Raw genomic sequence first — 20,278 nt, 5'->3', positions numbered from 1 at the left:
TACATAGAAAATTATACCGCCTTGAAACGCAGCTGGCAGAGCATCATCAACGGATCAATGACAATATCGAGTTGGAATTTCGCGACAGCACCAGGCGTACCGATTTCTCTTTCGAGCGCCTGGAAAGCCTTGAGCAAATTACTGGTCAGCTGTCCATGAGCATTCGTACCGCCGGCCTTCAGCACCCAAGTAATCTCGTTAGGGCCATCAAAAGGTCTCGCGATGATCTCCGCAATGCTGTTGACTCTCATCCGACATCTGATGTCACATATCACCTGACAGATCTTTCGTGGCTGATAAGCGCGAAAACGTTCATACAGACTCTTGCCGCGTCACTGAAAGTTTTCTCCAATAATGTACTTTCGATAAATGAAGAAATTCGATACTGGGAGAATGTGCTACAATTTGAGTGGAGTGTCGGACTTTACGCAGTGCAATTTTCGCCGTTGAGACTATGGCAGCAATGCATCCGGTGTGGTCATGGTCACAATAATGACATTACATCCAGGCGTGACACGGATGTTCTCGTTGCTAAAAAGAGAGACGACTCGACTATGTGGTCACGAATTCACTCTCTAACACGACAGCGTGTTTCCCCAGTCCTGTTCTCCCACAAAATTGGACTATTCCCTTCTTTGAGTGCATCAAAGTTGGAGATACAGCGGAGAAGGAAAAAGCTCAATATGATGCGAGAATTCAACGCTAGCGCTGTTGGACTCCTCTTTGAACAGTGTCTTTCATTAGAAGCTCTCTTTCAGACAGCTCATGGCAAGTCAACCAATGGTGACTTGAGTCGACGGGTACAGGCCAGTGTCGGTATATTAGGGTTGATTTTACGAAGCAATGGCTACGAGGTGGACGTACTTGAGCATGCAAGCAACTTTGCTGGAATTAATAGCGACGGCTCATACGCGCTACTAGACAACTCTGGAATCGACCTTCGTGACCCTCAAAATATCCTTCAGGAACTAATATACATCCTTACTGATGTTCTTCCTCGATACGAGCATGTCACAGCTAAAGGGATCACTGAAGCTGGGCGCCCTTCAGCCGCAGTGCGGTATTGGTTACCTCTTTCTTTGGCGATGATTTCAGCAACTACATCGTTCAAGGTAGCAAAACATCTGGGTCCTGTCCTCGCTGAATCGATTACAAATTTAGGGGTCACCGCGTTTGACTTCTGGAAAAACTGGGTTGTAGACCCCATGCGGAAACTTGTCCGGACCATACGCCATGACGAGAAAAGCGAGATTGCTTTGATGAGCAAGAATAGCCTAGAAACCGATCGAGCAAGTCTTGAAAGGATGGTTGTTGACTTTGTGCTTGACCGTGGCGCACAGAATAATCATGCTTCTACTGACATAATTGCAGAGAAAGTCAGAGAGGGAGATCTGACACCTGTACTATTAGCCTACGAAAAAGACCTACGAAGTCCTTTTATGGGCACAGTCAGGGGTGACCTGATCCGCGCCCTTTTGATCCAGATTCAGAAAACCAAAGTAGATGTGGAGGTTGCAATGAGTGGCATCGACTCCTTACTGAAGAGTCAGGAGCTTGTCTTTGGGTATGCACCACCTTCAGTCGACGATGCCAGGAATTAATGCGCTGCAGTTTTGTTGGACTGACTCCCGGGCTTCTCATATCCTACTCTTTGGTACGCTGGTTTCTTGGACTTCTCGGTAGTCGAAGAGGTTTCAGAATGGGTAGGCGACAGGATGACCTTCGATATGCTTTACGGTAAGGAAAAGCGCTTTACGGCTGCGGGAGCCAGATCTAACTAACATGCGTAAGGAAAATCCATCGAATATTATCAACGTCTAGTCTTACAGGAGATGGGCGTCTTAGTTGCAAGGACCATGGCCTATTGATATGTGATGTTGAGATCCTCCTAAAGAAGGGTCGGACTATGCTCAAAGGAGAAGATCTCCGCTCATTTCAGGAGGATGCCAGCGATCTGATCAATGTAAATGAAGCTGCTAAGCAGCTTCAGATAATCCAGAGGATGGCCTGGACTTACTCGAAGTGGACTTGACGCTGTCCTGGTGTGTTTTTCTCTTTCATTGCTCTCATTGCTCGCATATCATAACAGAGAGCCACGGCCCCACCCGTCAAGTTAACGCTATTGATTCCGGATTTTACAACCTGCAAGAATTCAAATACGAAATCTTCTGAAAGTGATATCAGCCCTTCCTAAGTACATAGTATGAGTATGGTCAAAGGGCTTTTGAAAAACATTGATCAAAATCAAGCTTGATAATAGAATAATCTGCAGTATTCTTATAAGAGGCTGAAAATGGAGAAATGACCAACGAAAGCTCTGTTAGACGCGAAGTAGCTTTATACTGTCGTTCAGAGCCAGCCCAAATCAACTTTGTCAAAAGTGCTGGGACTGTTTCGATTGTAATATTGGGCCTCTTATGTGCAGAAGATTTAGCACTGTAGATTCGAGGTTAAGTAGATCGCTACATCCATAATTGTGAGACATTAAAAAATTGAGCAATTCATTTCTTATTTGATATGATTAGCTGACGGTGGTAAGCAAACGCGGTTCTGAATGTTTCTTGGAGGTGATATCAGCTAGAGGCAGCTAAACGAATGACTATACCCCATTCAGAGTTGTCGTAGATACGTATTACGGAGTAGCGCTGCATCCCTACTTGGCCAACACAACTCATCCGCCATACATTTTCTTTGGCCTTCAGCTTGGACCAACATTCCCTGTTGTTAATTCAGAACAGTGTTATTATCTTTGTTCTTTACTTTACTTCTTGTTGACGGTCTGAGACGTTGGGCCTTACGCTTGACTCCTATTATCTGACCCTGATAGCGCTCACTGGCGCCTTCGTTGTCCCCAGACTTCCGGTCAACTTATCACTCCCGCAAGTTGCAGTGATTCCTCGTCCATGCGCGAACCACTAGTCGGCTGATTATAGAGCGAGTTTCCCGTGCACACGAATTAAGAAAATCGAAATATCGATCAGGACACGAACAAGGCGGAAAGGAGGGGGAAATAGTTTCACAGTTCAGTCCGCCACACTGTCAGCGGTTATAGATTCTCTACACGTTCGGATACATTTCTGCGTCCCCTATCAGATCGCAAAGAAATTTGCTCACAATGGCTGGCACTAGAAACTATGACTTTCTGGTAAGTGTTGCTAGATGAGTTATTACAACGTCACCCGCGCTGAGACTAATTTGCCACAGATCAAATTGCTGTTGATAGGAGACTCTGGTGTTGGAAAGTCGTGCTGCCTTCTGCGCTTCAGTGAGGATTCGTTCACACCATCGTTTATCACGACGATTGGTATCGACTTCAAGATTCGGACTATTGAATTAGATGGTAAACGGGTAAAGCTTCAGATATGGGACACAGCTGGGCAGGAGCGATTTAGAACAATCACCACGGCTTATTACAGGGGTGCGATGGGTATTCTTCTTGTTTACGATGTCACCGACGAGCGTTCATTCCAGAGTAAAATAACCCCATCTTACGTTCTCCCATACACCGGTCGCTAACCCAAGTCACATCACAGACATCAGAACATGGTTCTCGAACGTCGAACAACATGCTAGCGAGGGTGTCCACAAGATCCTTATTGGGAACAAATGCGACTGGGAAGAGAAGAGAGCTGTAACAACGGAGCAGGGTCAACAGCTGGCCGACGAACTGGGAATACCTTTCCTGGAAGTCTCGGCGAAGAACAACATCAACATCGAGAAAGCCTTTTACAATCTTGCATCCGATATCAAAAAGGGAATGGACAGTTCGAAACCTGAACAAACAGGCTCTCAGGGAGTCAGCATAGACAATCAAGCCTCGGGGCTGAGCGGTAATGCCGGAGGAAAGTGTTGTTGAATACATTATGTGCCATTCTTCATACCTGTCCCTTTTCCCCTTCAGGCTGCTCCGGACTTGCTGCTTCCCAAAGTTCGACAAGTCATGCGAGTCACGGCGTGTGCCTTGCTGTGTGTCTACTCAGCGCTATCCTGCACTCGGTTTTTTTGTCGTTTGGACCTTTTGTTTGTGTATGTCCATAACGTTCGAGGATTACCATTTTTCTCTATGAATCTTTGTGGTGGCGTTAATGATCTATCATGAATTACAGTTGAGATGCGGTATTTGTGAGCTACTCTAGCCTTTCTTCTGCCACCACTATTATCCTTGGGTGTACTATCATACTAAGTATGATCTACCGAGATATCCGGGACTCCTTAATCTAATGATGTGCATGGGAATCCGAAGGGTTATAGTCCAGGTCTAGGAGCTCCGCCTTTTTTCCTGTTAGGCATGTGGTCAAGAACACTTGGGGCATCACGATAATGTTAAAGTATGTGCGGCAAACAATTTCTACACCGCACTTCATACAGTTCGTAATGTGAGAGTGTCACGGAAATCAAACAGTAGCAGCAGCAGTTGTAGTAGCAGTGGAGTGAAATATTTTTTGCAGGCTCAGATTACCCAGTATCTAAAGTTGATATCGAGCCGATAATCCATTCTATAGATTTAAACTAGCCAATCCGGGACTAGTATGTGTATTCTCCTGCATATCCGTATAAGCGGTACTTAGAATTTTGAACATGCTCCACTATGCAGAACGCCTCTCCACCGACTGTTGCGTTCCTTTTTTTTTTTTTTTTTTTTCTTGTTTTCAAAGGCCGGAGTTAACCGAAGATGAAGGCCTGAGTATTACAGGAAAAGAAAAGTCAGCTAAGAATTCATCTCTATTTGGCTTCAGATGATCATATAGCTTACTTGTTGCAAGTCCTTAGAAGACTTCTAGATATCCCTTCACTCTGTCAACTTGTATGTATTTGAATCATGGTTGCCCACGATGTCATAACGGAAAAGCTTCAAGAAAATACCATGGCTCCCCACGCAACAATCTCTAAAGACATGAATGCAGGTCAACAAAACAAAGAAAAGCTTAAGTTCCTAAATATTGCGCTAAATTACCTACTACTTCCGACAGCGACTTGCGTACTTGCAACATGCCGGAGAATCGCGATTTTGTCGTACGGCCCCTTTCGAAACAAATTAGAAACGATCACCGTGATGCATTCCGAGTTTATTTATCAACAACATCTCTGGCTACCCTCAAACTCAAGGCTGGGGACGTCTGTCGGATATTGACTCCACGCGGGTCATCGAAGCAAGCCATAGCATGGAATTCACCCGAGAGCATTGGAAAGACCGTCATACAGGCGTCGAGAACTCTGCAAGATTGCTATGGAGTTAAACTTGGTGATCAAGTCTCTGTCGTGAGGGTGGACGAGGTTCTGGCAGAAGTCGGGTCAATTTCCCTGGTCGATTGTTCGGACCCTGACAGAGCCGAAAGGTATGGCCCAATCGCCATCTCAGACAGGAATCACTGGGCATGGGCCTTGGAATTTCCCCTCTCAAAATGCGAGGCTCTAGCTGTTGGCCTAGCGTTTGACTTGGAACTCAAAGGCCAAAGAAGGAGCTTCAGAATCGCTAGCATTCGGGGAGCGGCACATAACCATGATAGTACTCTGTTCCGTCTCAGTGAAACCTCTAAGATCTTGATTGACGATTTTCAGGACGACACTGACGAGAAAATGAGCTATCGTCTTCAAGTCAGCCCGCTTGGTCTAGGAGGAATGGGCCGTCAACTTCAGATGCTTAATGAAGCCCTCGCCGATTTCCAGCCGGGCTCAGACACACTCGTCATGCCGCCATTTTATGAACATAGTAGAGGTATCCTTCTGTATGGTCCCAAGGGAACAGGCAAAACAACACTTCTTGGCCAGATCAGGCAGGCCGGTTGGCGAAGGACGTTTGACCTTAGCTCCTCGTCAATCGGTAGAAACGCCGGAGATGGAGACCAGAGGCTGCGCCATATATTCCAAGAGGCCGTTCGTTATCAACCCAGCGCTGTGATAATAGATCAACTTGACTTCATTGCACCCAAGAAGCAATCGGTGGACTCGTACTCTCTAGCGCCGGTATTGTGCGAATGCATAGAGTCAGCAAAATCGGCGCGTGTTTTAGTAGTCGGCGCTACTCGCCATCCAAACGACGTTGATGATGCTTTGCGGACTCCTCACCGATTTGCAACTGAGATTGAGCTACAAATTCCAACAGCACACGATCGATCCGAAATAATTGCTGCTATATGTGGGGGTCCCTCTCCCTTTTTGAGCAAAGCCTTGGTCGAGCTTATAGCGGAGAAGACGCATGGCTATGTTGGAGCGGATATATTCGCTTTGCTGCAGCTTGTATGCCGCAAAGCCCGACAAAGACAAATCAGTAGCAATGGGGAAAATCATTCAGAAGTTGCGGATACAATTTCTGAGGGTGTCAAATCATTGCGTCTAGATGGAGAACCAGCTATCGGTCTGAGGATTGAGGAAGGCGACATTATCTTGGCCTTACAGGAAACCAGACCAACTGCCATGAGAGAAGTGTTCTTGGAAACTCCGAAAGTGCGGTGGTCGGACATCGGTGGTCAGCATGACATCAAAAGACGACTTCAGAAGGCTGTCGAACGGCCACTGAAGGTAAGTGCTTACACCAGGACAAAATGCGGCTTATGGTGCTTACTACGCTAGTTTCCCGAACGAATGAAACGGCTTAATGTAAAGAGCAAAAAGGGAATTCTTCTCTATGGACCCCCAGGTTGTTCCAAAACTCTGACGGTGAAAGCTTTGGCTACCGAGGCAGGATTAAATTTCATGGCCGTCAAGGGTGCTGAGATTTTGAGCATGTACGTCGGCGAATCTGAACGAGCTCTGCGCGAGGTATTCAGAAAGGCACGCTCTGCCAGGCCTAGCATCATTTTCTTTGATGAAATAGATGCTATCGCCTCGAAGCGTGGAAGCTCACCTCAAAGCGGCGTGAATGTGCTTACAACTCTGCTGAACGAGATGGACGGTATCGAGGAGCTCAAGAGCGTTTTGGTTGTTGCCGCTACGAACAAACCCGAGGTACTCGATCCGGCCTTGATGCGTCCAGGGCGTTTGGACAATATACTATATATTGGGCCTCCTGACTTTGAGGCACGGAAGGAGATCCTAAGCATTTGGTTCTGCAAGTCAATAGTCCACCCTGAAGTGAAAGTTGAGGAGCTGGCCATGATGACCGAGGGATATACGGGTGCGGAGATAGTGAGCATCTGCGAGACTGCCGGGGACGCTGCGCTGGACGAAGAGGATGAGAGTGGTCAGGAACAAGATGTTTGTTGGCGACATTTTGAGTATGCTCTGAAACAAGTTAGAAGACAAGTTACTGAGGATGTCATCCAAGGTTATGAGCAATGGAGGGACTCTGTGGATGTCAAGTAATCTACATTATAGAACATCCATTCCGATCGAGCTTGGTGGTTAATGTACATGGTAAATTAATTTATCCTCTATATATCTAAGTGTTGGCCGATGATGCCTCTAACCCGTTCAAGTTAGGCTGCATTGTCCCGAGCTCCAGCAACTGGGGATACTAACTACTTCGTACTCCGTACTCTGGACTAGATAATAACCCTTCAACATCCCATTTTCTTAATCATCGATTACTCGACAGCTCAAACCTCTGTTATTAGCGCAACGTATTGCTCCTAGCCGGGCTTCTCACACACCCTGTTTCCGCTCGATTCCACACATTGTCGCGCCACACATCGACTGTTCTTTGCGCTTCACGAAAACTCATCCCAGAGCAAAATCGCATCATCAAAATCCGCGTGTTCCGTGCGCTATGTATAGGGATTTGTCTCGTCACCGCCGACCAAGACGATCCGTATCTCCTCGTTCAAGGTCAAGATCCAGGACGACCTCCCGGAGCCCCGTGTCGGAAGGCAGTGTCGGCGGTCGTAACGGACAGCGATCTGCGAGCCGCTCTAGGTCCCGAACACGAATCAGAGGTAGGAGCTACAGCAGAAGTCAGAGCCCTCCTAGCCAGAGGAGTTCAAAGGTTTGAGCCAACCTGTGTTGACCGAAGGGCGTTAGCACTGATGCAAGCACTTAACAGATTGTTGTTGAAAAACTGACAAAGAATGTAACGGAACCGCACTTGCTGGAAATTTTTGGGAGTTTTGGGGAGATCCAAAGCATTGATCTTCCTGTGAACCATGCTTGTATGTTTCTTCCTCATTTGCCTAAACGCAGCTGACCTAGTTTTGCGTAGTCATGACGAACAGGGGCACGGCTTATATCATCTACCATGATCCTGCAGATGCAGAAGCCGCAATTGCGCATATGCATGAAGCCCAGCTTGATGGGGCAGTCCTGAATGTGTCAATAGTATTACCGAAGAGAGCGTTTTCTCGTTCGCCGCCGCCCATGTCAAAAGGGCGAGGAAAGTATGGACGTCAGAGACACCTTCCGGGACGACCTGCGGACGATTTCCCTCTCGCCGCTCGCCATATCAGCAGCGAGCTTTTCTCCTCCTCGGAGGTATGGTCGTTCCCGGGCCATGGGCATGGAGAGACATGACTTATACCGACCTCGATCACTCTCGCGCTCCTGGTCTCGATCACTCTCACGCTCCCGGTCCCGATCACTCTCGCGCTCCCGGTCTCGGTCATTCTCGCGTTCCCGGTCTCGATCACCTCGCCGTTCTCGATCGTTTTCTTCCCGGTCTCCTTCGACAACGCCACCTCGGAGAAGGGCGCGCTACAGCGGTTTATCAAGGAGATAATTCTTACGAGACGTACAGAAGTGTCTAGTGATTAACCCGCAATGCACTGGAAATGCTTCAGCCCTGATAATGGTTTATTGACTTTAAATACAGCGTGAGTTCTGGTTGCATTTATGATGAAGTACCTTTCGAGACGATCTAATTTGCTTGTCACAGTCCCGGAGCATTAAAGCCCGTGCTCTTTCCTCAATCTAAAAGAAAGCACACCAACCAATGTACATCGCCGCGAGATTCCGTTCATCGGTCGCTTGGATGATCAGTTCATCGACATGACCATCTACTGACAGTGGGACCGATTCACCGGGAAGAAGGCCGCGGAGCTTGTTACGAACATTTTCGAGGACGCCAGCAGGAGTATCCGGGACATTTGCATGAGTTCGTCGCTTGATGGTGTTAATATTGGCTATGCCTTAATAAGCAAAGGTGAGATACGTACCTTTTTGCCAATAAAATCAGTCGTCGGGTCGTGTAAAAATGTTTCCAGTATGGTCATGAGGGCGTCTTCATTCTGTCTCAGGAGATCGAGACTGAGTTCACATGTTTTTCGGAATGGACCTATGAATGTTAAATAAAAAAGGACATTAATCTGCATTAGTGAAGACTAACCATTATACCCGTAAGCACCAAAGGCGTCAATCATATTCTGCGTGAGGCGAAATGGCACCAGCTCTGGCTTATCGAACGTCAAGCCCTAAATGCACGTGATTAGTTATGGTCTTCGGTCAGTCCAAGAAGATCGAGACAATCCACCTTGTCAAAAAGACAGTTGAAGTCGACATGCAGGATGCCACCAGTGCCTTCCTCAAAGAGTATGTTTTCACCGTGCCGGTCTCCTAGGCTGTAGAGTGGACGGTTAGCAAGGTAAGCTTGATTCAATAAGATCAACATACCCTAGGACATATCCAACCATGGACATTACAGCACATGACCGAGTATAGCGAAGCCTAGCGGCAAACCAAGCACCAGTCTCAGGGAACATCTCCACGAACCACTCGTGCAATACTGGGGGAAAGCTGTGCTGTAATTAGTGGGCTAGCATCGAAAGGGGCTATACCAAACACTTACGTCGCTAGGACCTTGTCTGTAAATATTGAGACTTTAGAAGGGTCTGAGCATGCCTCATTGAGATAATGTCGTATTTCATCATACTAAGAAATTATCAGTTTCCGCTCTGGCATACTGTTGATTGGGGCCAATTTCTGGTTTCAAACGGAAAAAAAATGCTTTGAGCCTTACATTCGGCGTTATACCTCTCTCCTTAAGTGCCCTCGTGACCAGATCTCTCAGAGTCCTGAGATTGTCCACCCACTCGATAAGCCCACATTCCTCGTTCAGCGGCGTAACAGCATATGTTTTGATATCTACCATAAATCAGCAGAAGTGGGAAGAATCACAAGCGGTGAAATGCTTACACATGCGTCGTTTGCTGGATTCTACATCCTTTTTCAAAAATCTGTTAATCATGTTATTGAACTCCATCAGGCGTTGGTCTTTCCGGAGGTCATCTTTCGGTTTGCACAGGATATTGTAAATCCTCCCGTCCGACCCTCGAATGCTAATTTTGCGAGGTTTTTGGAGCGAGTTGAGGATTTGAGCATCGTCGAGGACGGCTAGACTCATTAGGAAAGGTGCACTCCTAAGTGTGTAATGCCTGCATACCTTCAATGGTTGTTGGATCCCGAGGAAAAGCCCTGAATCCCTTTAGGTACTCGGCGTCATGACTAGCTGGCAAGGTTGGAGTGAGCATAGTCTGGAAAGGAACGACAAGTCGGCACGGGGCTACTTTATGATTAAAATTGAGGTTCCGTGCAAGGTTGATCCGGGAGGTTTTGTTTTCGATCTTAGCCACACACAACTTCAACAGCTCGTCTGAGAATTTCTGGCCTTGGTTTATCATTCCACGTATGTCAGTGGTTGATTCTGTTTTCAACCTCTTGCTGATATCCTGTTAATCATCTTAGCCTGGATTGCGCCTTATTTGAAGACATTTAGTTGTAGCATACGGTGATCTTGTCGAGGCAAGTGAGTCCTCTCGATGCTCTGTCTGCAGATGATGACTTGGCTACGGCAAGGACGGTCCACAGTCCTTGCTGAGGAAAGGCATTCACTACCTTCGCCACGATCTTGGTCAACAGGTTATAAACCGTGGGATTTGGATGGCATATTCGCGCGACGACTTGGGGGAGGATTGTGAAGAGCTGATGGTCAGCAGAAACATTACTATATCCAGGATAAGCAGCTTACCAATGCAACTGGCATTCTGTTGACATACTTCCTCAACTGCGAGTGCATGTCATCTAGACTTTTCCTCCGTTGGTTTAGAGTATGTGCTTGGAAATCCCTTCAATGCTGTTAAGATGGAATTGGATACTGTGGGGGGAAAACATAGATGAACACATACGTGTTGTCCCCTCTTTTTGGATCCAAGGGCTGTTCGACGGTCGAGGCGTGTTCCAGCCAGAGGGTCAAGACTTTGGGCAGTGACTGGAAAACATATTTATTTCCATGTGCCAATGACCGAAGGTAATTGTCAACGACTAGTTTTGACGCCTCACCACTCAAGCTACAATAATTAATAACAGCCCACGTCCCTCATTCTAGAACTTACTAGATTTGTGCTTCTTTTCCGAGCGGCTTCGACTTCTCCGAATCCAAGATTTTGTTGTAATGCTTCCCAAGATAATAATGTGCCTTTTCCCATCTGAAGCTCGTTAGAGGAAGATGGTACTAGAGATCAAGCTTCGCCTACCTGTTATGGAGCTTAATTGCCTCGCGATATCTTTGCACTATAATGTCCGACTGCGTTTGTCCTGCTCTATCGGTCCATTTCGCTAATAATAGATGCGCCTAGAAGAAGTTAGCCGATTTGGGAGAATAAGGAACGAGCCCGCTGAACGAAATACCCTGGCGGCAAGTAGATTTTGTTGTTTTTCATGGTTTGAAAAGCCGTATTGACGATTTGGATTATTGGAGCTCAATGCAGGAGCGGCAAATTCATTTGCGGCTATCGCTCCCTCTAGGATCTGTATAGCTTTGCGGTGATGACCGTCTTTCCAGAGCAGTCGAGCATGTTCAATGGTGGCGGAGCGGTCCTTCAAGTGGGCAGCATTAAGCATTGACTGATACGCTTGGTTGCCGAAATTGCCCCTTCTCAGCAGCCGAGCGCTTGTCAACCAGGCAGCGGCTATATCGGAATCTGCGAAGCTGCCACTGGTCATTTATTTAGTAATGCTATAGACCATCCTTCAGAAGGGACAACGTACGCCAATTCCATGGCAGCTCTTCTCAAGCCGAGAAGATACTGCTTGTCGGATATATATCCTCCCAGGACGTCTAGCCGACGATCCAAAGCATCACGTAGACACGAGCGGGAGCCTTGACTTCCATCTGCGCCTCCTGCTAGGACAACAGACTCTATCTCTGTCAAGGCATGCAACTTGAGCATGCTATCATGACAAGATTGTAACGAAGTGACAGAGTTGGCAGTGAGGGACCTAGCGACACTCAGTCTCAACTTATCAACGATTTCCCTAAACTGCTGTGGTTCGCCCCGACGAAAAGCATCTAGAGCCAAGCCAATGCCTATGTTGAAGTCCGCTGTAGCCTGTTGCGGACAAAGCTCGAGATAGTTGTGCATCTTCTCCCATTTCCCTGTCATCCATGACGCCTCCACCGCGAATGGAAGGAATCTGGGAACGGAACTTGTGTTTTGGAGAATCTCGAAACGCGTGAGAATAGCATCTGAAAGAAGTAAGGCTTAATAAGATAAAATTCAGATCAGAGGAGAAAGTGTGTATACCTTGTTGGCCTGATTCCTTCAAACAAGTGAAGAGGTTCCATTGAGCGTCGAGATTATCGGGTTCCCTTTCAAGTTGCAATTCATACCAACTTTGTGCTGTGGCCCATCTTCCTGCCTTCCGGTGCTCAAGCACCTGTTGGTCAATGTTGAGAACGTGCAGATGGGTCGAGATACCCTCAATGCCGTCTGGCTCGTCTATTTGACTATAGATTCCCTGAAGATGTTCGTAGAGGGATTCGAGGCTGGTATACTGTTGTGTCTTGGGACGAGTCTTATACTGACGAATATACTGTTCCCAATGAAATAATGCCCTAGAGAAAGACTTGCACTCCACAGCTCGCTTGGATATGACTTCTGGAGGTATAGAACTCAGAAGACATTCCACTGCTTTGACTTGAGCGGTGTATGATTCAACTAATAAATCCCGTTCGTTTTCCTTGGAGGCCCTGTGGTAACCGCGATTTTTTAGATTGTTCAACTGTTTTTTCTTCCCCTGCACCCATCTCGAAAGGTAGTCTAGCACCTCGAAGACACTCTGAAGCATGTAAATTAGAGATGTTCCAAAAATATGTGGGTGTCCTGCTTCTCACCTGGCTGCATAAGAGGACCGCTTCGTGGACGTCATTCTTGTTTTCTGGGAGAGGATGCGCGAGAATGTTCATTAGCTCCCCTTGCAGCTCATCCTTTTCCTTCTCAGTTCCTCCAACTACGCGGTGCAAAACCGCGAACGGAAAGAGGAATGACGCTATCGATATATCCTGGCCTTTGATGATACGACTGCAAATGCTAAATACGGTCTTTGCGTTATCACCATTCCCGGTTTGCAACAAGCCTTGTACGAAGGCTCGTAGCCAGTCTGCATGGCTCATTCCCGGGGCGAACAATGGAAAGGTGCAATTGGAGCTAGCGGCCTTGATAGTAACGGTATATCTTGAGGTCAGAAAAGGCGTCAGGGTATTGCGGACGGTTTCGGGAAGCTCCAACCACCGTTGGTATTTCTCGTCAGCCTGGACACCGCGTGAACGCTGGGTAACGGCGGAGTTCAGGTTGCAGAACATCAGTAAATTCTGCATGGCATATGCTAGGAAACCTTGAGCCCTGGTATTGGACGCTGATAAAAAGGCGTCAACCAACACGTGTTGGAAGAAAAAAAGTACGAAGTCGAATGTCTCCTCCATCTTATCAAAATTCGACAATACAAGGATCCCTTTCTTCTCTTTGATTGTGTCAACCCGATTTGGATCTAGGCAGCCGATATGGCCGAGACAGCGAGCGCAAAGCAAGGTGATGGATTCCGACGTAATGTTGAACTTCACGCAGCAGTCAAGTAGAGACCTAACTAAATGTGCGACAGCTGGATCTGGCTGCTCGCTGAGAACAGATCTGTGGACGAACTCCTCGTGTCTCTCAAGGTACGAGACAAGTTCCGTCAAGGCCTGCTCAACGACAGTGGCATTTTCACTCAGGCAACGACGGGCGAAAGCCATGAAATGACTCCGAACATCCAGTGTCCCTTTCAACTCATTAATACTAGCCTCGAACCGAGAGAGTACAGGTATAGAAGCCAAGGACGGCATGATACCAAAGATATCTCGCAGAAGTTCCTGGTGAGACTCCAAGATATGCTCAACCAGCTCGTAAGCAAACTTCCTGGTATCCTCAGTAAAGGTCACCCAATGCTTGATGACGATAGCGAGTGTCTGGTCGAGAAGAGGCTCGACCTCTTCTTTATGCAGAGAGCTCACTAACACACCCCATACCCGGAAGGCATTATTGCACAGTTCTTTGATCTCTAATGCCGACCGCAGGCAAGCACATATCTGCTCGGGTTCAGTATGTCTGGTCAGTCTAGTCGTGGCGGGGTCGAAAAACAGACCTGAGGCAAAGCACTACTGACATGCCCGGGCGCAACTTTGATCATCGCGCCGATAGCCATGATGTTCCTTTTCTTCTCCACGAGCGGCTGTCTTATCTGGAAATCATTTATGGCGTGCGCAAATTGGGTAATTATTCCAAGGACATGCTCCTCAATGAAGTGGCCTACCAAATTTGACTTTTTCGACGCATATGCGGATTTCCGTGGCACGAGAGAGGCTAGAATGCGTAGGGCTTGTTGGAACTGCCATTTTCATCAGAGACATGCCCCATAGTTGGTTTTACAGAACACTGGGTTAACATACCTTTGCTCCCTTCTCATCCTCACTGTCACCAAGGCCTTTTAGAAGGTCGCACGCGATCAAGATTGGCTCGATTCTCACCAGCTCTGCTAGGGTACGCCCGTTGAAAGCAGGGTCAACAGCAGACAGCGTTGACATAATCATTTTCTGAGGCTCTGATGAGGGTTGGCATAGTAGGAACGCAAGTATTGCTGCGAGGTTGTCTTTCTCTGAGCATATATCGAAGGGTGTTTTGGCGTCCTTATAGGTACACCCAATTCGAGCGATAACTTCCCTTTTACGCCAGAGTACCAGGTGGGGCAAGACATAGACTTCTGTTAGTCTCAGAAAATCATCAACTGTCATCCCAAGCAGGTCGCATAATTGCTCCGCCATATACGGACGGGATTGTAGATTCTTGACGACGGTCACGGAGAGTGTCCTCCAGAAAGGACGAAATAACCCAGCCGGCGACATGACAAGATGTTGTGCAAGCTTCGATATCTGAAAGCCGGTTAGATGATTCACCCAAAGCACAAAAGTCATGAAGCATGTAAAGGTAAACCAAGACGATGGTTGACATACTTCGGTGTACGCCACGCCGCAGAGGAATGGGTTCGGGTGTCCGAGATACTCTACGAGGCGGAGAAGGATTATATTCATCTCTTCATCGTTTGAAAACCTGGTAGTTAATGCTATCAGCCCCAGCACCAACTCCAGCCTCAGACACCAAACATTACCGTGCTAGCCGACACAAGCTCATAATGCAAGTCTCATGAAGTGCCGTCTCTTGTTCCTCCGTTAGATTTTTCAACCAGTTTAGGATGACAACGAAATTCCTGCGCCTGGTTTCATGATCTAAACAATGGCGTACAAAACAGACAATCGACTGTCTAAGGAGTTATTAGCACCTGAAATACTTGCTTGAGTTGCGAGTTTGCAAGACTTGCCCTGCCAATACCCGAAGTTCCCGCAAAGAACTTCGAAGGGAATTGAGTATAAAGTCACCAAAAATAGAGTTCGAGAGCTGCAGATGCGTCGAGCTCAAGGTGTGCATCAAGATTCGCTTCATAGTAGCCATAGTAATCACTCTGATATTCGAGGAACGCGAAATTTTGGGAACAACGAATGTCAGTATTAGACATAATTCATCGCTCTCATCGGTTTGCCCTTTAAACAGGTCGCTGTCCTGACATTCCTCGTCACACATACGGCAAAGTTGCTTGCGCAGAAGGTCACCCTGGACGGTTGTCGTTGAGCTACCTCCAAATGCACAAGGTAAACGGCTTAGGTTATCCAGAACTTCGCATTTATTTTGATCAGAAATGGTAGGGAATGACTTGCTAAAAAAAAATGTTAGTGAGTGGACTAGCACGAATTTCGTTACCTAACTCACATAACTGCAAGCTTAAGAGTTTGCAAGTCCGGAGAGCCTTCGAAACGCAGAATCTTAAGTGATTTTGAGATGAGCTGCTGAGTGGTGTTTGAGCCGTCTTGCCCATTCCTTGGCTGAGGGCGACAATAGCGCTTGGATGCTCGCATAAATTCATCACCTTCGACCTCCTGGTTTATCGCCAACAGCCCTTGGCTGCAAGAGAGAGAATCGGGCATTGTTCCAACGGCATGGTTGGTCAAAAGTGTGGCGGACTCGACCGTTGAAACCACACGCATTGCCTTAGTGAAAGCGTTGCGAACTGCAGCCTTGTTTTCTGTCAGTCTCTCTGTTTTCTTGTTAGGGTGGTTGTAGGGCACTCTACCTGAAGATGTGGTTCAAGAGATTCGAAAGTGGCTTTCTTCAAAGTATCGCTTAAGGGTGACAAAAGACCCCTAAGGCATTTGACTCGGCCCTCCGTACAATTATCAGGAAGGCACAAATCGTCAATGAACTGACTCGTATTCAACTGAAGGGAGGGATAATGGTCCAGATAGTTTAAGGACAGTATGTCACCTAGCATTCGAGGAACATCATATGCTATTTCCGTTGCAAATGATGATCCATAGAAGCAGTACGGCCGTATCGACGTCAGGAAGTGCGAGCAGAGTTCGACTTTGGACTTGAGGTTATCTAAGCTGGGCGACCGGAGCCAACTCGAAAGAACGTTCCATAGCCGTTCATAGCCGTTCAGGATCCAAGCAAGGTTCTGGCGGACGATTGAAGCCTTATCAGGAACAGATGTAGGGCTGCTTTCCGGGACCACAAACGATTCAAGGAGAGCGAGGATTAAATTGAAGGCTCTCTCGGTTGATCCAATCTTAAATCCTTTCCTGAACAGATTCCGGGGGAGGCTGATTCTGCCTAGTCCTACGGAAAGAGGTCCTCCGGGCAGTGGAAATGACAACTTGAATTGGGAGGCGTCCCATCGTCCGCAAGCACAGAGCCTTTCTAGGATTAATATGACCTCTGGATCTTATTAGTGTGATATTCATAGCTCGCTTCAGGTTACTACCAACCGGTTACGCAAGCCCGTAGGAATGTGGGGATGACATGACAGGTAGACCATAGTCTAGTATGTTTATATTGAGCACAAACTATGATCGAGAAGATGCCAGTGATCTTCTCCTTGACGATCTCATTACATCGGACAGATGACAGGTGAAGAAGTCGGACAGCCAGCCAAACGTATAACGGAGCGCAAGCCTTTTCGCCGAGGATTTCTGGATCAGGAACCTTTGTTAGAGTGTGGGGGGCTTTGCTGACTGCCGTTTTGATGATGTCCAAACAATCCAACAATTGCCCGTTCAGGTCTGCCTCGTCCGGCTTTTCATCGTTCATACACGGCTCAAGGCCGGCCTTGAGCACGATGCAAACAAGTCTGCTAACATCGGTAGCACTGTCATCAAGGCTTAAGTGACTGAATTTCCCCTCCAAAAGTTCTTGTCGAAGTTGCGCAAAGGCTTCTTTGGTTAGATGATGAATCTGGCTTCCCTGGGATGAGAGACGCGGTGCCAGTTGTGCTGCCAGTGTTGACGAGACTGGTTCTACAGATGCCCAGTCGCTCATGCCCATCGTAGGATAAGAATGAACCTTCAGGTCATCTGAAGTCTATGGGAGATTCTGTATTCATGACATGCTCGACCTCAATAGCGATAAATTGCTAGAAGAATCAATAGAATATGTTTGAAGAAAGCCTCCAAGAAACACGTTTGGTTCCGCACCAACTTCAAATCAACGATAAGATAAGCATGGCGATAACCGCTTATCAGTCTAGCATTCTAATATCAATCTTGCATGGGCAATGGCCAAATTCACAAATTTAGCATTTGCTAACCATCCAGGAATTAGTATTGCTTAAATGTATAGCAAATCTTACTGGAGGGTTTAACTGTATGGCTACGTGCTACATGAAACAAACACCGAACCACTTCAGTACCATCCGCCGCTCCAAAAATCCTGGACATCAAGTTTCATTTCTGCTTAATTCTTTTTCAAACCCCATTCATTGCCACTTAAATAGCTTCTCTTTGGTACTTGTCCCCCACCAAGTCAACTTGAAGCTGGACAACAATCTTGCGATTAGACTTGGCCGCCAATATATATCTAGCTCTGCCAAAATGGAACAGGCAACGGCCGAACAATCATACTTCATGGACCAGGCATTTGAAATGGTGCTGGACTGCGTTCTCACTTCATGTATTAGAACAATACTGACCCTCGAGCAGGCTCGAAAAGCGCTCGATACAGGTGAAACTCCTGTAGGCTGCGTTCTGGTGTACGAGAACGAAATAGTTGGTCGTGGGATGAACGACACCAACAGATCAATGAACGTGGGTCCATTATATATTTTTTTTCATTAGACACCTCGAAGTTCGGAATACACTACTTCAAATATCAATCCTTCTGGTTTCTTTTCTAGCAGGGAACAACTTTTGAACTAGGCAACGATCTATTGAAACTTGCCCTCTGACATGTCAGCATAGGGAACAAGACACGCCGAATTCCTTGCAATCCAGGAAATGCTTCGCACATACCCGAAATCTGCATTACGCTCGACGGACCTATATGTGACCGTTGAGCCTTGCGTCATGTGTGCCGCGGCTCTTCGCCAATATCGAATACGGCGTGTGTATTATGGTTGTGGGAATGAGAGATTTGGAGGAACTGGAAGCATCCTGTCCTTACATTCCGAGTTTGTTGCCCATTCATGAAGTACTGTTAGCTTTTCAGATGCTGACCTGCTTCAGTTCTGCCATTGATCCGCCTTACCCTGTCCATGGTGGGCTGCAGCGCAAAGAAGCCATTATGCTTTTAAGGCGCTTTTACATTCAAGAAAATGAAAAGGGTATGGTGATTATATGCGTTGCTATACTCAAAGAAACTGCTGCTGACCTTGACAGCTCCCAAGCCTCGTCCCAAGAAACACCGAGAGCTGAATACCAAATTTGAGGATGATGCCGACTTTTGACACCACATCATGAGAAACAAAAAACTGCAGTACTACTGAGCGAGTAATGACCTTGACAACTTAATTATACAATTGTTGTAGCTCCGCTTGCTAACATACATTATCGAAGGAGATGGCTTCCCGGTCAGTGACGCGATGAACAAGATATATCCACCCCCTTCATGATTCCAACCATGTTCAAGAAGAGCTTAATTTAGACAGGCGTTCTGCTTCAAGCTCCCGCTCAGCTTGCTGGTAGTACTTTGCTGTATCGACACCATGCTTTGTATGATAGTCAGTGTATGCTGCTAAACTAGAATAGAAGACCGGCCCAGAATTTGACAGGAAACAAGCGAACTTACATGTTCATGGTTGACAAGATTAAACCACGGAATCACTTGAATGAAGAGATTGGCGTATCGAGAGTTCCTAGCAGCTACACCCTGCAGGTGTGGGGACACCTGCGAAGCACCGTACAGAGGTTCACCTTTCTTGACCTTGTCCACCATTTCCCTCATGTCCATTTCAACCTCCCTTGAGTTCTCCGTGAAGCCATGGAAGCGATCTACAGGTATCAGAGTTAATGACGGGTTGAAATGAGGACAGTAAAGCAGAGGTCGAGGGTACAACGTACTGCACGATCTCTGATAGAGGACATGTACACCACCAATGAGACCGATCGCCGTCGCCAGCCTCATCACAGGCGAAAAGCCTCCTCTGCCCACATGCGACGGGCTCACTCTCTCCATGAGCCAGAATGCGAGCGGAGACGCCGCAGCTGCTCCAGCACCAACCGCATAGTCCGAGGGCCTCGCGTATCCAAAAACTCGTCGCACGTGCCTAGACAAAAGACTCAAAGTATTAGCAAAATTTGTGGGTCGTTTCTAAGTGTACATCTCCTATATAAAGAGAACATTGGGCGTTCGGTTCGTACGGGTCAGAGTCAATGAGCTGCAAAGCGATATTAGTATGACCTTGCTAAGCCTGGATGAGGAGTTAAGGATAAATCGCACCGGATAGTCGGTAAGGGCCCTCTTTGGTGGCACAACCGTCGAATTGTTAACTCCTGCCATTTTAACGAGCTGGGTAAATCGGTGTAATTGGCGATCGAAGTCGTTGTTATCTGTTGGCCGGGCGGCGTTGGAAGTGGGAGTCGGAGGTCGACAACGCCAAGGTCAATTTTCGGATTAGGATTAGCGTCGGTAGCCACCACTCATTTATATCACTCATTTCTACAGCTCACTTAAGCTATGTACGCCTTCGTACAATACAACCTGGACATAGACGGGAGCAA

General features: G+C 47.1%; 3 protein-coding genes across 3 annotated transcripts, besides 1 other annotated feature; 1 reads left to right on the top strand and 2 right to left on the bottom strand.

The window, feature by feature from the left end:
* Positions 1 to 20,278: part of a sequence feature (contig 1.117 1..274575(-1)) that runs on past both edges of the window.
* Positions 3,116 to 3,856, top strand: srgA (Rab family GTPase SEC4; the record flags this gene model as incomplete). The annotated part of the gene is made up of 3 exons (XM_659486.1): positions 3,116 to 3,145; positions 3,205 to 3,472; positions 3,534 to 3,856. The coding sequence occupies 3 exons, from the start codon at positions 3,116 to 3,118 to the stop codon at positions 3,854 to 3,856; spliced, it is 621 nt and encodes a 206-aa protein (XP_664578.1).
* Positions 8,721 to 17,688, bottom strand: atrA (protein kinase MEC1). Its single transcript, XM_050611977.1, has 26 exons — positions 17,054 to 17,688; positions 16,360 to 17,003; positions 15,999 to 16,303; positions 15,553 to 15,945; positions 15,343 to 15,495; positions 15,188 to 15,284; positions 14,627 to 15,106; positions 14,323 to 14,565; positions 13,037 to 14,266; positions 12,447 to 12,981; positions 11,911 to 12,388; positions 11,551 to 11,857; positions 11,397 to 11,494; positions 11,256 to 11,348; positions 11,049 to 11,210; positions 10,892 to 10,988; positions 10,651 to 10,845; positions 10,307 to 10,592; positions 10,060 to 10,257; positions 9,884 to 10,008; positions 9,713 to 9,795; positions 9,538 to 9,660; positions 9,398 to 9,485; positions 9,254 to 9,338; positions 9,084 to 9,202; positions 8,721 to 9,030 (listed from the first exon to the last, which is right to left on the bottom strand). Exons 1-26 carry the CDS (start codon positions 17,607 to 17,609, stop codon positions 8,839 to 8,841), a joined length of 7,365 nt encoding a protein of 2,454 aa, XP_050467944.1. The 5' UTR covers positions 17,610 to 17,688; the 3' UTR covers positions 8,721 to 8,838.
* On the bottom strand, positions 19,054 to 20,100 carry ANIA_06976 (putative NADH-ubiquinone oxidoreductase 21 kDa subunit). The gene is made up of 5 exons (XM_659488.2): positions 19,998 to 20,100; positions 19,919 to 19,935; positions 19,619 to 19,824; positions 19,347 to 19,549; positions 19,054 to 19,266 (listed from the first exon to the last, which is right to left on the bottom strand). Exons 1-5 carry the CDS (start codon positions 20,055 to 20,057, stop codon positions 19,183 to 19,185), a joined length of 570 nt encoding a protein of 189 aa, XP_664580.1. The 5' UTR covers positions 20,058 to 20,100; the 3' UTR covers positions 19,054 to 19,182.

This window comes from Aspergillus nidulans, chromosome IV (genome assembly GCF_000011425.1).
Source record: "Aspergillus nidulans FGSC A4 chromosome IV".
Taxonomy (NCBI): Eukaryota; Fungi; Ascomycota; class Eurotiomycetes; order Eurotiales; family Aspergillaceae; genus Aspergillus; species Aspergillus nidulans.
This window is presented reverse-complemented; position numbering and strand designations above follow the sequence as displayed.